At 46.0% G+C, this 14,338-nt stretch overlaps 7 protein-coding genes across 7 annotated transcripts; 2 read left to right on the forward strand and 5 right to left on the reverse strand.

Annotated features, from left to right (window-relative positions):
* Positions 1-1,093: 1,093 nt before the first annotated feature.
* CCR75_002961 (uncharacterized protein) lies at positions 1,094-2,119 on the reverse strand (the record flags this gene model as incomplete). Its single annotated transcript, XM_067961058.1, has 1 exon — positions 1,094-2,119. The coding sequence occupies one exon, from the start codon at positions 2,117-2,119 to the stop codon at positions 1,094-1,096; it is 1,026 nt and encodes a 341-aa protein (XP_067823641.1).
* Positions 2,120-2,247: 128 nt separating this feature from the next.
* Positions 2,248-5,221, forward strand: CCR75_002960 (uncharacterized protein; the record flags this gene model as incomplete). Its single annotated transcript, XM_067961057.1, has 3 exons — positions 2,248-2,287; positions 2,376-3,032; positions 3,111-5,221. The coding sequence occupies 3 exons, from the start codon at positions 2,248-2,250 to the stop codon at positions 5,219-5,221; spliced, it is 2,808 nt and encodes a 935-aa protein (XP_067823640.1).
* A 376-nt stretch (positions 5,222-5,597) lies between these two features.
* On the forward strand, positions 5,598-6,206 carry CCR75_002959 (uncharacterized protein; the record flags this gene model as incomplete). Its single annotated transcript, XM_067961056.1, has 2 exons — positions 5,598-5,811; positions 5,881-6,206. 2 exons carry the CDS (start codon positions 5,598-5,600, stop codon positions 6,204-6,206), a joined length of 540 nt encoding a protein of 179 aa, XP_067823378.1.
* A 160-nt stretch (positions 6,207-6,366) lies between these two features.
* On the reverse strand, positions 6,367-7,815 carry CCR75_002958 (uncharacterized protein; the record flags this gene model as incomplete). The annotated part of the gene is made up of 1 exon (XM_067961055.1): positions 6,367-7,815. One exon carries the CDS (start codon positions 7,813-7,815, stop codon positions 6,367-6,369), a length of 1,449 nt encoding a protein of 482 aa, XP_067823379.1.
* Positions 7,816-8,212: 397 nt separating this feature from the next.
* Positions 8,213-9,317, reverse strand: CCR75_002957 (uncharacterized protein; the record flags this gene model as incomplete). The annotated part of the gene is made up of 2 exons (XM_067961054.1): positions 8,213-8,938; positions 9,015-9,317. The coding sequence occupies 2 exons, from the start codon at positions 9,315-9,317 to the stop codon at positions 8,213-8,215; spliced, it is 1,029 nt and encodes a 342-aa protein (XP_067823384.1).
* A 117-nt stretch (positions 9,318-9,434) lies between these two features.
* On the reverse strand, positions 9,435-10,982 carry CCR75_002956 (uncharacterized protein; the record flags this gene model as incomplete). Its single annotated transcript, XM_067961053.1, has 5 exons — positions 9,435-10,085; positions 10,223-10,493; positions 10,603-10,693; positions 10,773-10,839; positions 10,894-10,982. 5 exons carry the CDS (start codon positions 10,980-10,982, stop codon positions 9,698-9,700), a joined length of 906 nt encoding a protein of 301 aa, XP_067823385.1. The 3' UTR covers positions 9,435-9,697.
* Positions 10,983-11,906: 924 nt separating this feature from the next.
* Positions 11,907-12,404, reverse strand: CCR75_002955 (uncharacterized protein; the record flags this gene model as incomplete). Its single annotated transcript, XM_067961052.1, has 1 exon — positions 11,907-12,404. The coding sequence occupies one exon, from the start codon at positions 12,402-12,404 to the stop codon at positions 11,907-11,909; it is 498 nt and encodes a 165-aa protein (XP_067823386.1).
* Between the last annotated feature and the right edge of the window lie 1,934 nt (positions 12,405-14,338).

Genomic DNA, 14,338 nt, shown 5'->3' on the forward strand with positions numbered 1-14,338 from the left:
TAACAAATGTGGTCGCCGCCAGATATAAATCTGGCGGCCAAAATCTATTTTAATTTAGCTAGGGTAAGTTTTTTTAGATTTAAATTATTAAATAAAGTGTATTTCCCCTTTTGATCTTAAAGTTGTTAACACCATTATTTTAATATAACTAAGTGACTCTCCGAGTCTGAAAGTCTTCCTCTGACTTTAGAAGCGAGGTAGCTCCGCTACATGAAGTAATAATTGTCCATCCCAAAACAAATTCACGAGTTTTTCTACAATCTCATGACTTCACGGCTGAGAAAGTCTTTCTTATATTGCGGTAGCGCTTACAATCCTTCTCTAGAAGGTAGTCTGGGTCACTGGCAACACGCTTCCACAACATATCCTTAAACTTTGCCTCAAAGACTTTCGTCATGTTTGTCTGTGCGAGCTCCGAGACCAACATGTTTCGCAATTCTTGCCAGCGACAAACGTGCTCCAGATTGGCAGAGCGCACTGCTTCACTCAGCATGGTGGCGAGCATCGTCTCAACGGCCATGTATACACTTGGCATCATCAACGACTTGGTGCGGTAGGAGCAACTGTGAGGCTTAAAAAGAGTTTTGTTCGTACTGGCTAGGCGCAGCTTTATTATGTCGGCGTCAATAGACCTGAGCCAGTCTTCCTGTTCATTCTCAGGAACGTGGCGCTTAACGAGCTCCTGCCACGAGACTGGGGCTTGCTGGTAGGAGTTGGCATTACATCCAAGAAGCGTGTCACTCCCACCATTACCACTAAACATTTGGGACACCATGGGCATCATTTGGGACATCATTTGACTCAAATCAGGCATACGGGGCGGGTTTGCCACGTTATTCGACGTGACAACAGTTCCATGGGCCCATGACGCCGGTACTGTCGAATTAGAGGATAGAGCTGGTTGTGTAGAGTCCCTTTCCGCCATCTCCATCAGCATTTCGCCCGCCAGATCGTCCAGCATCTCGTCGTCCGAGAGGGACATGTTGTCTAGAATGTCGTCGCTCATTTCCAATCTCACGCAATGCCTTCTTTCTTTAAATTTACAAGCAAATATTACAATTAAAGAGTAAATTTTTGCTTTTAATTGGTATTGCTACTTTTTATTTTTTTTAGCAGCCTTAATGGGTTCATCAACGACAATGATGTGGTCTTCATGCACACCAAATAGCTCCGGGAGCACATCCAATAGCTCAATTACGCAATCCCCTTGCAGCTGAATTTGTTGCTGGCCCAGATCCGTTTTGGATAACGAGGAGCTGCAGGCAAACTTCTTGCCCATGCTCTTACACGCCTCTTTGATGTTCACGCCCTCAAAGTCTTCGAGACCCGTGACGAAAGTAAGCCGCTTGCGACCTTTACGTGAGCTTTTAGAAATAGTCACCATGCAATTCTCCTTGCGCTTCGCTGCCTCCTCAATCTTGTTTTTCTTTTTCTTCTTGACGGTCTTGCCCTTTACTTCGAGCGAAATGCCTTCAACGCCGTCGGCAATCTGTTGCTCAACTTCCAAGAGCTCAGTCACTGTGCGATTATACTTCGTGAGCATTAAATTGGGGCAGTGTTCAGCCAGCCACGGCTTGCACTCGTTAAACATGGGACCGTACTCGCAGTACTCGGGCGGAAACGTGTCAACTGGGCAGTAGACTACGTGACGTAGCTTCGGCTGGTTGTCGTCCGCATCCACTTCATCGTGTGATTCATCATCGTCTTGTTTGTCCAAGTCATCAGGTTCTGGTCCGTACTTCTTGACCAATGCGTCAAATAGCTTGGATTCGTTGCCCTTGTACTTAAGCAGAACTTGGGGGACATCGTCAATCTTCTCGGGGTTGTACTTGCTGTAAAATGCCAGTAGCCTTTGGTAATTAAAATCTTTTTCCTCATTCGATTCGAAAACATTGGCAGCAACACCTTTTGCATTGGCCACTTCCGTGTTCTCTTGCGTCTCACTAACAAGATCGAAATTTTCGCCTTCGGTAGGCTCAGCGCCGTACTTCTTCACCAGTGACGAGAACAGCTGCGCCTCTCGACCTTTGAACCGTTCCAGCACACTGTCAATTTCATGCAGCTTTTCTGGATTATACTTATCGTAGAAGCGCTGGAGACGTTCCCGGTGCGAAGACATGGTTGGTAATTTGAGTAAATTGCCTCGTGTTCGTAAAACGGTATGTATACAAAGTATATTTAGTATACACTCCTAGCTATGATTGACCAAAATTGGCTACATTGAGATACTCGGGACATTGACGCGAGATGTTGTGGACTAGCATGGACCTCGAGAGTCTTGACTATGGTACAATGCCTGCTAGCGCTTATATAATCCTTTGCAATCAATGACACGAAGATTTGTGCTATTTGGTGTCCTTGTTTCATGAATACAGACCTGTTTGAAAGCGTTGTAAACAAGTCTGGCATGGGCTTCAAGTACCGAGATGGTCAAGAAAAAAATCGGCTGATCTATGCACGCTGGTTCCTAACGCTTCTCACAGGCATTATAACGGCACTCGTAGCGGTCTTTATGCTCTTTTTTACGACGCTGCTCTTTTCACTTAAACACCATTTGCTCGAGTACACGATCCATCGCGAATTAACAAAGCATGTGCTCTTTGGTACGACATTCTGGAGCTTTGTGGCATTTAATCTTGGACTTGTGATGATCTCTGCAACTATGACGGTTTTTGGTGAGCTTGTTGCGGCGGGATCAGGTACATTTCTATTGGCTACGTGGCAGCAAAGCTCGCGACCAATACTTCATATTAATGCATTGCTCGTAGGCATCTCGGAGGTGAAAACAACACTTAATGGCATGAAAATTCCGCACTTGCTACGACTACGAACCTTCTGTTGCAAAGTTATTGGTACGGTATGCTCCGTTGCTGGAGGGTTGCCATTAGGGAAAGAAGGTCCTATGATACATAGGTGCGCGACAAAGTGTTTCTTACGCGTACCCACTCGAAAATCTCATGAAGCTCCAGTGGTGCCATTGTTGCAGCAGGTCTTTCACAGGGAAAATCGTCGACTGTTGGCTACGATACCAGGTATTTATTTGAATATTTAAGCGTTACGTGCTCTTAAATTTTAAACGCTGCATCCTACTAGCTTTTCCTACTTTGCAGGTTTTCGGAATGATCGAGAAAAGCGCGATTTTGTAGCGTGCGGAGCCGCTGCTGGTGTTGCTTCAGCGTTTGGTGCTCCTATCGGTGGAGTCTTGTTTGTATTGGAGGAGGGAGCCTCCTTTTGGAACCAGTCACTTACATGGCGGACATTGTTTTGCGCCATGTCAGCAACTTTTACGCTGGCATTTTTTCTATCTGGCATGAATGATAACTTATCATGGGGAACGCTTGGAAGCCATACAGGCAGCTTCAGTTTTGGACCATTTGCATCCAGCACGTACCAGATTTGGGAATTGCCGCTTTTTATTCTCATGGGTATTGGTGGTGGACTCCAAGGAGCTCTATTTAATGGACTAAATACACGTTTAGCGAGAATACGGTCTCGCTGGATCCGTGCGCCTGGTGTCGCATGGCTCGAGGCTTTGCTAGTGTCCATGTTGGTCTCATCTATTCTTTTCTCGACGCCATTTCTGCTTGGAAAATGTCATAATCTTCCAAAAACGCATGCTATTGAATTGCTTAATGGTGCCCCTAGCAAAGCTTTTGCATTTGGAATGGAAAAGCTATCAAAGGAAAATTCAGCTTGCATTTGTGAGAACTGTACGAGCATTTTAATGGATAATGCAGAGTGCTATCAAGCCGACGAGACGATGGCGTATCCATACCGAAAAGAACTCGTACGCTTCTACTGCCCTATCGGCCAATACAATGACTTGGCATCGCTCATGCTTACAGGAGGAGAAATTGCCATCAAGCATTTGTTTCATGCCCCGCCTGATTCCTTTAGCGTGCGCAATTTGGTCGTCTTTTGGCTCGTAATGCTGGTGCTCGCGTGTATCACGTACGGTTTAAAAATCCCAAGCGGATTATTTGTGCCGGCTTTGCTGATTGGCGCGGCGTATGGACGACTATGGACTCGAGTCATCAATTTTGTAACCAGTCTTTATAACCTTAAAACGGTTGATCCACGCTTGTACGGACTTGTGGGAAGTTTAGCAATGCTCGGTGGCGTAACTCGTATGACCATCTCCCTGACTGTCATTATTCTCGAATGTACGGGAAACGTCGAATTTGGACTTCCGTTGATTCTCACGTCCTTCTTTGCTCGCTGGGTGGGCAATTACTACAACGAAGGGATCTACGATATTCATATCCACTTGCGCCATGTACCGTTTCTAGATTGGAATCCACCCCTTCGTGGCTCCTTTTTGCGTGTCAAACACATCATGACGGCTCACCCTAAAACATTGCGCACGGTTGAACGGGCTGGTGTTATCTTTGATCTGCTCCTGAGTACCAAACACAATGCATTTCCAGTGATCGTAGAGGACCCTACGTTTGGGAGCCACTTTTTTGCTGGTATCATCCTACGAAAACAGCTAAATGTACTATTAAGCCACCGAGACTTTAGCTTTGAGAAACCGAAACCATTTCACCGCCAACCCCATCCTGCTTCATGTTACAGTGACAAGAAGCGATCCGAGAGTTTTCGTCGTTCCCGATCAAGCGATGTGGAAGCGAGTGGCAGGACGCGCATTGATCAGAAGTTGTTGGAATCGCCTCTAGCTCACAATTACTGCTTATCGTACCAAGATATGGAAGTCCATTATCCTCGGTATCCAATCCCATCTCGAATGCACAAAGACTTTCGAGCAGCTGTCCATGCTGGAAGAGTTGCTGGGGATGAATTTTACACATTGCAAGAGGAAGACCGCGCTTTGTGGGTCGATTTGACACCATACATGAACCAGACGCCGTACGTGATTCAAGAGGAGGCGCCTTTTGTGCGTGCATATCGTATTTTTCGAAGTGCTGGTTTACGCCATCTCGTTGTGGTGAATCGGCACAATAATGTGCGTGGTATTATAACGCGACGTGAGCTCGAGGAAGAGCATTGCACGCGCTGCTTTCGCCTGGCTAAAAGCATTGAGTCGGACGAAGTTTATCCAATCTCGGGTCCGTCTCCAGTTAGATTTTTCAGAAAACTTCGTCGCACTGTTTCACGCGCCGAGCAAGTCAAGCGTGCTTTAAGCAACTCAATTTCAATTGTGCGAGAAAACATTGACGACAGGGAGAATGACGACGCTGTAAACGCGTTGCTACCCCACTAAGCAGTTATGATGGTGTATTTAAAAGGTAACATTGGTCAAGTTTAAGATAGTGAGCCTTTCTTGTCCGAGCGGAGCACCTTGCAGCTAGATTTTCGCCAATATGGATATGAGTATGATATGACGATTGCCATTTTCGTCTTGAAGAGAAAGGATAATAGAATTGAGTTCTGTAAAAATATTAAAACATAAAATGCTACAGTTGTAAAAGAGAGCGCAATATAATGCTCCAAATTAAACTATATTCTTATGCATAGCATACGAACACAATCTCATTCGGTGTTCTAACAATCGCAAACAAACCAGGCTCGGGATCGATCAGACTTCTTGCGACAGCTAAAAATAATTTTCTCTATTAGATCATAAATTATTGCAAATCATGGCCGGCAAAAAGACGAAAGCAGTTGATTCTTTAGCTAATGTTGCAAGCTCCATAGAAGCTCCCCAGATTAATACGTACCATGGCGCAATAATAGCTCCAACCGGAAAGCCAGCAACAGCCCAAGTATCATTTAAAGAAATGCAGCGGTTGCATGCCATGCGAATGGAGCTTTTCGGTTTTGGAGGTTGGTTGGCTTCTGCTCTATTTTATGGTATGTTGTTTCTTCCGTTCGAGTTGCATACATTATCTGACTGCAATGCCGGTATAGTGCTTTTTTTAGTTTGGGCTTACGTGCCCGAAGCGACATTGGAAGCTTACGGGTTAACCTACTTGCCCTCGAAGCATTGGGCTGTGGCTGTACCGGCAATGATCGTCGTGACTTACGTATTTTCCTTGGTCATCTACAAGGCTATTAATTTGATTTCCACGCCCGGACTGGAGTCGTTCGATACAATATTTGACACACACACGGTGCCGCTACCGAAAGGGACCACGTTCTTCGACAATGATACGCAGGCTACCCCCGGCATCGGAGATATTTCCATTTTTGACGTTAACAGCCACTTTTTCTTAACAAACCCGAACAAGCCGCTCAAAGAAGCGTGAAAGTCAACATTTCGATAGCAACTTTCTTTAAGCACTAACAATTGACTACATTCGACATGGTAACATCTACAAAATCCGGCCTTCACCATTGGAGCGATACATTGCAATATTATCGATCGATTTAACGCCAACTTGCTATCGATAAATTGCTTAAATGCATCTACAAGCCCATAGCGTACTTCATTATCTGATTCTTGAGTGGTTCTACGGCATTAAGCGTGCCCATGCCAACGTTTCGAGCCACCGAGACAGCGTCGGGGGTAGGCCCAAACATCCGCTTGAAACCATCCATAGCCAACTGCATGGTAATGTTTGCCTTCATTCGCTCATCTTCGTACTGCTGAAGAAAATACTCGCTCGAGAGATTTTCTCCACTCTTAACGCCTCCCACAAGAAGGTTACTTAAAGCGTTGACGTCTCCAAGTCCAAGGTTCAAACCCTGGCCAGCAAGTGGATGAATAGTGTGCGCCGAGTCCCCCACAAGTGCAATGCCAGGCTTAATGTACTTGGTTGCGTGCTTTAATTTGAGAGGGAACGCAACGCGTGGACCCACTGCAGCAACAGCCTTAGGCGGGGCAACAAACGGATCGGTAAGAGAAGCAGCTGACATGATAGTGGCGGCAGCTTGATGCACACCATTCATTAGACTCGAGAGCACTGGAAGACCTGGGAACTCGGGAGGTACAGGAGACATTGGTGGGGCAGCGTACGCTTCATTAAGACGCGTGATAAAGGCTTCAGAACTGAGAGCAGTGAGCTCCTTGGCCATCTCCGCAGTACACGACCAGACGACTGACGAGTAGCCATCGCGCATGGGCAGCAGCGCCACGGGGCCTGTCGGAAAGAAACGTTGCCAAGCCGTCTCGTTCTTCCCGTCCGTCTTGACGGTAGTCACGACGGCCTGTTGGTCATAGTCCCAGCCCCATGTACCGAGCGCCGAGAGCGAACGAATGATCGAGTTGCCTCCGTCAGCTGCCACGACGACGTCGGCTTTTAAACGCTGACCGTCTTCAAGTCCAATGTCCGAGATACCAGATACAATTGTAGGACGTTGAAAGTGCTTGACTTTGGCGGGGCAGTAAAGCTTGAGCGGCGCGCTGTCCTGTGGGTCAGCGGCTAACTGATTCATGCGGTCGTGTAGCGCGCGCACGAGCACACGATGCTCGATGACGTGACCGAGTATGTCTTTATTGATTTTATTAGCATCAAAGCGAATAAAGCCATCGCCCATGGCATCCCAGACCTGCATGACCCTAAACACGGCCTTGTGGCTGTCGGCAATAAGGCTCCAGGCGCCAGCGCTCTCAATTAATTTTTGACTGGCTGGCGTGATTGTGTATACACGAAGATCAGGCGTATCGTCCTCGACAGAGGACACGGCAGCAGGCGTTTCCAATTCAATTACAGCGACTTGCTTGCCCTTAAAAATTGGGTTGCTCTTGATTTGACAAGCCAAGGCGGAGCCCACGAGGCCACCGCCAACGACTACGACGTCGTAGTGCGGCACTTTTGAATCAAACGGCAATGAAGTGGAAAGCAAACGAAAGGTTTGACTGCGTATGCCTTGTAGCGAGCGGCTGGACACACGCGCGACGGAGGAAAGCACCATGACACTAAAGGATGCTGTTGTGACGTTTATATGGCAGGTTCTGCGACTTGTTTGGTAAATCTTTCCAATATGTGGGAATGGAATTTAAATAATGGGCTCATATTTAGTTGGAATCACATTTTGTAAAAATCAAAATCAATGAAACAACAACAGGGGCTTTTGATAAAATAATATCAATACAGTAAATGCTATCCTATCGATACAACTACGTGCAATGATGACATTCGCTGTCAAAGCTACAAACAGCAAAAAGAGGGCAGAGCGTAGTGGCTTCCATGTCGCGTACTCAATAGTTGAAGAATGTCGTGCGCTTCTTTCGACCCAAGCTTCGAAAGGCGCAGCGCATGCAAATGGCATGCGTAAAAGGACAGACAGCTAATTTTCACACATAACTTTACTAGGCGACGACTGATGTGGCTTCTACCGCATTGGCAGCCTCTGTTGGACTGCAATTCGCAGATGATTTACTGACGGATAGAGCGCAGCTCGCGGGCTTAGCAGCAACATGCGCGCAATCTGATGTGCTTGACACGTCGGTAGGTGACGTACTCATTCTCAAAAAGTCACAACTCAGGGGCGAGTCAAACGAGTCAATAGAGTACGGAAGCTCAAAGCTCTCGTCGGAGCTCTCACCGTCCCCAAGTATACAGTCCGAGGCGTACACGATACTTAAGCCGTCGTACGCACGAGCGTTAATGCTGTCATTAGCCTTCATATCTTCCATAATAAAAGAATCCACAACCATGTTTCGGCTACCAATTCCGTAAAGGTATGCACTAGCGCTGTTATCGTCCACGAGCATACCATCATCACCAAAGTCTTGTTCCGTCATCTCTACATTGCTGTCCACCATCAAAGGTACTTCGCCTAATCCGTACTGGTACATGAGATCATACTCATTGGATTCAGATCGTTCACGATTGATTCGAACGGTCTCACGCTCAACGTGGCTAATAATTGATATCGAGTGGCCCGCTTTCTCCAAGATATCCAATCGTTCTTCGGGCTCGAGATATCCCAGTTCCATGAAATCCTGACGCCCTACACGAAACGAGTTGCGCTCGCTTTCATACGTGTCTAATTGGCGCTTTGTGCGACGGCGAACGTCTACAGACATGCCCAGCTAATAAATAAAATCCAAATCAAATATGACAACTCAAATCTCACTTTACTAGGATCGACAATAGCACGAAACTTACCGGCACGCCTTCAGAAGAAACAGTAGCTGTCCACATAGTGGGCTCAAACTCAACCACTTCTGCGCAATTAAACCGCACGCTTTTCTTTAAAGTGCTGTGATCATCCATATTTATCGTGTCTTCCTGTACGGCGATCTCCATAGCGTGATCCATCGCAGCTTCGGCAAGCTCTTTGATCTGGGCGTTATTGCACGCATTCTCACTCTCCGGCTCTTGCAACTCACCCACTTTATTCTGCTGTCGCATTGATGTTAATAAAATCGCAGGAGGTGGCAATGCGGAGGCTTCAGGTAGTGGTGCCATAGTTTAACGAGTCCTTCTCTTACGCGGGCGGAACGCAAATCGTGTTGTGATGAGAGCGGCTCTCTCCCTGAAACTGAATACCCGAGTGAGTTAAAAATTAATATCATGTGCGCAACCTGACGTTGTCAACCATAAGATTTTATTTTTACTACCACTCACAGCAGGCTGAAATCAGACGCGACGGGAAGGAAATGCCCTGCTTCAGGGCTTTTGAATCGAATACTATCGAAGAGTCTTAACGGTTTTATTGCTGCTTGTAGTATATTGTCAGTACACGCAGCACTCTACACCAGCTGCTTGCACCTTTACACTTTACGCCAGACATGTGGCCGTTTCATAAATCTTGCCACTAACGTGGCTAAACAGCTACTATCAACTGCTTAATTTTCTAAGCTTGGCCTGATGTCGAATTGGCTGTCGACTTCGAGCACAAAGATCGCGTCCGACAGGACATAGTAAGGTTGCTGGATGTCTCCACGACAGAGATAGGGCACGCGACTAAAGTGTCGGAGCTTAAAGCCCGCTGGCAGCAGAACGTTGCGCAGCAGTAAGCTGGCCGCAACTTCGAAGGACGCTCCCTCGGCGCAGAGTCCACCTTGCATCGGCAGCTTTTCATTTGGCTCCATGCGGCGGGTACCCTGTTCCACAAAAGCTGAAAACGGCAGTACCACCGCCAATAAGAAAAGACCCTCCCGCGGGTCTAGCATCTCGCGGATCGCACGAAGCATCGTAAGCGGCTTATCTGCACGATCCAACACATTGAGCATGCTTATAGTTGGTATTACGCACAGCAAAACAATCAAATCCGCCACAATAGTGTTGACAATCAAACACATCGCAAGGTTGTAAAATTACGAAAAAGGGACACACCCAATAGCTCAAGCAAGACACATACGACGACAAACCTGATAATGTTATACGGCTTCCGCGACTGCACAAATTTGTGCTGCAAGTCGCAAGTTTGGACGCTGTTGTAGCCTCGTGCGTTCAAATGAGCCACCATGGGTGCAGAAGCCTCGGTCGTGGTCACCTGTGACACAAGAGAGGCCAACGACGCCGTAACGTTACCATCTCCTGCTCCAATGTCAAGCAGAGAGCCACCACCACCAGCCATGGGTTGCTCAAGATAGAGAAGGCGCTGCACTTGAGCTTGGGAAAGCACAAACATCTGACCACCTGAATCATGTATCAATACAAACGAGGGCATTAGAACAAAATTATTAGATAGAAAACATATTTTGCTATGCTTTTGTCATTTTTGGCGCCGACCATCGCGCTGACGTACGCCCCAAAATTCCGTTCGCGTCTGTGAGCGAAAAAAAGAGTCCGAGCACGGTGGAGCTCAGGGACTCCCACAAACTTCCACCTGTGCATGCCTGTCAGCGAAAGATTGCAATGCAATCCGTTAAAAGCCAGACTTATAGTTGATTCAATCCTGCATCGCATTTCATGCACATCAAGGAACGCTTGAGACTCGTCGTCACAATTCAACTGCACAAACGCCTCCTGCAAGGCAGAATCACTGCAAGACGATCAAACGCTTGAGTAGGCAATAATAATGAAAAGACAAACGCACAGCAATGATAGATTCACTGAGTAGTTGAGTGCAGGTCCAAAGTGTGGCTGCCGCGTGCGCTTCGCCGATTCTCGCACCCATGTCTTCATGCAAATTTGATCTTATTTATGAAATCGATTTTATTTTAACTATACATAAAGGAAATTCCTAATCTGCACATTTCCTAGCAGTCGCCGACGCCGACTTTGTTATCGGCATTCGATGTCGTTCATTACTACTATACCACGGACGTCAAGTTTTGGCGGAACTGCACTCTCCAGTACAAGATTAATCTGGAGAAAATTGTCCGAGCCGGTGCGGTCTTTAAAGTGCCGGTATTCTTTTTGTTTTCAACCTTGTCTAGTATACATTTTGCGCCAAAGTATCGACGCAATATGTTGCATTCGATCATCTTATCTGTTGAGATATGCGCCTTGCAACCTCGGTGGCTCGTTGCTCCTAGAGATGCTAAAACCTCAATTCTAAGATGACTGCTTCACGTACAAATTTGTCTCTGCTCCCGTATGGCGAAGTCCCATCTACTGTAGAAGCAGCCGTAACGCAACCGCTCAGCTTTGCAAGTACAAGGCGGTTAAATATAAAACAAAAACATGATTTATTCGGTCCATCTTTATTCATTATTAGTAAAAGGGTGCGCACTCGCACCGCAAACTTTGCCATTTAAGCACCTGCACGCCGCAACGATGAGTTCATGATTTAATTACGATTGACTTGACCTCAATCAAACAGCCAGAGTCCTAGGCCTAGTACTACCATCACGCCGCTCGCTCGCTCATTCTTTTTTTCGACCTCTTTATAGTCCATTGTATCCACTCTCTTATCCGTCGCAAGTTAATTTTTTCTCGTTTTCAGGGGTCCTCGACTGTTGCCGCCAAATCCATGCCCAAGACAACCATCAACCTACCCTGGTATTTTTTGTAAAAGCCCGATGGAGCTTGTATTAATCATGAGTACAAAACCACGATCGCTTGTTGCGTTTTCTCTCACTCCGTTGACACATCAAGCATATAGCACTACTTCACCGAACGAGGCTGGTGCAATGCTGAGCGCGCATTCCTCTTAAAGTGCAAATTGTTTCTGAAAGGCAAAAAGTTCTTTGGCTTTGAAGAGAAGCTCTTTGACCGGGAAGTCTTGGACATCAGGCTGTAAATCTCAGCATCCACATCCGAGCTAGAGCGGAGTTCGCGCGTCTTCTCGCTAAGCTTAAAGTGCAATTCTTGATGACACTCCATTAATTCCAGTTCAGCTAAAATTTCATTTACCTCGTCCACCTGCTCAAGCTCCATTATTTCTGCGTCCGTCATCGGGTAGTACGCGGAGTCAAACAACTCCTCGTCTGGGATCTCTACCACCGGGTCTACGTGGTCAGCGATAACGAAGCCTAATTCGCCGGGCGAGTGGCGCCGCTCCATGTAATAGTCATCAGTAATCGTAGGATACCAAGACATCGATGGATAGAACGGAGGAGCGAGGGCGTCGAGTGTTGACGGCGGCAGAGAAGAAGAGACCATTTCTTGTCAGTCTTAAAGTGCGTAGCTTGAAGTAAATTCAGCAATGACGCTTTTTCATTATTGAGGGCGAGAAATTTTACGGGTTCTCATTTTTCTCTTCTTTAGCAAATCATTTTCATCTCCCTACACCTAAAGAATGCTTACACCTAGCCGCGCGGCTAGTCATCAAATTAATTTGGGTGGAAAATTTGGCAGGAAACGCTTATTCAATCAATTATTGCAGTGCGTTTCTGTGCTGCTTGATCACATTTCTTGTTACGAGCACACGATAGAATTACGTGACATTGGATGTGATAAGTGTCACCTACCAGTTTGAAGGGATTTCATAAAATCACTTTTTGATTGACGACATTTTTGTGAGTGAAGCGCTGTGAGAGTGACTTAGTAAAACTTAAATCTTTATAAAATGCGCAGATGACTCAAACAGGTAATAGTGTGTGTAACTTCTTCGTCACAATCGTTGAAACTTGTCAAAATCGAAGCCGCTGCTTAGATTATTCAAGTGAAATCTCGATTTTTAATTTCGGAACGTTAATTACATTAATGGACGCCAGCGGCACAAATTAAAATAACATTCGAAGCTAAATGAGGTTTTTGATATTACAATTTGTCATTTAAAAGTTTCCCTTAGTTTTGTATGTCAAGCTACAGAAAGGTCCTTTTCCACAAATGATGGCTCTTATAACGGGTGTACTTTACGTAAATATTATTTTTATATAGGTAAAATTCATATTATTTCCTATAGAGGAAATAACAAAGAAGTATAATATTATCATTTACTAATTTTTACCTATTCTTTCTAATATTACCGTATCTGGTAATGTTGATGCAACAAGACAACAGTTCTGCTGATTGGTTGGTTTTAATTCAAATTTACCCCGCCCATCGCTGCAAAAATCACGAATCAGCGGTGCGCACGGAGGGAGGCGCTATATATACTTTAATAGTAATTTATTAAAGTCAGTAGATGAGAAGATCGTTACGTAGGAGCTTAATATATTAATACACTTGTACTTTTCCCTATACTAAGCCTTCAGTATTGACCTTTAGTAGCCAAGACTTCTTAGCTACTTAGGTCCATTCTCTGCACGTTGTGTACGTCAAGTACCTCACCTTTACTGAAATCTGCCTAGTTACGCCTGGCAGCTCTTCGTGGTTCGTTAACGGCCAGGTACGTCCATCAACATGAAAATTTTAAATTAAAAAGAAAGGAGCTTTTAAGCCCTCAAGAAGGGTATCACGCAACGCGTGGACGATTTACTCACTTGAGTGACCTCGAATGGAAGCGGTCTAACGAACGAGTTCGGCCGTAAGCGGGCCAGCTGTAGACTCAATGTTGTACGCTGTACAAAAAGACGAACAACATGCGACTATAGCCGAGTTCATACAACATGAATTCGACGTGGCTCGAAAAAGATAGCTTGCTTCAGCAGCAAGGCTCTTAGCACGCAGAGGTGTTAAGAAAACAGGGCGCATAACATTTAAAACTGCTGAGACAGCAGCATTCACATGGTGCTAGCGAGCTGACCCTTTTGCGTCGATCCGAAACCTTAAGAATTGAAATCTCTAAGCTTAAGGCAGCCGAAAGCAACTCCTTTTAAGATGGTTCGTGATGCCATCGAAGCTCGCCGCATCGATGATGATGCGACAAAATAAAGTTTGGCACGTCAGACTTGGCTGGAAGTGCCAAATCTTGGGCCTCAAGGCTTAAGCTTCTCAACCCATTCGAATTTGGGTCGTATGAGATATTTAAGATCCAGCTCAGGCAAACCTTTGAGCTGCCATGTGCCGAATTCAGGGCTCGAGCAGAGCTACCGAATTTGAAACAGGGCAAGCATGACCTTCGCGCTTGCGCCCGGCGCTCACGATTCCTTGTAAGTTGTATCTTGAGTCTACCCATTTATGAACAAACACAGGGTCATGCGGACGGTCCC

The sequence above is a fragment of the Bremia lactucae genome (genome assembly GCF_004359215.1).
Source record: "Bremia lactucae strain SF5 chromosome Unknown BlacSF5_NotPlaced_9_SHOA01000002.1_551695bp, whole genome shotgun sequence".
NCBI classification, from domain to species: Eukaryota; Oomycota; class Peronosporomycetes; order Peronosporales; family Peronosporaceae; genus Bremia; species Bremia lactucae.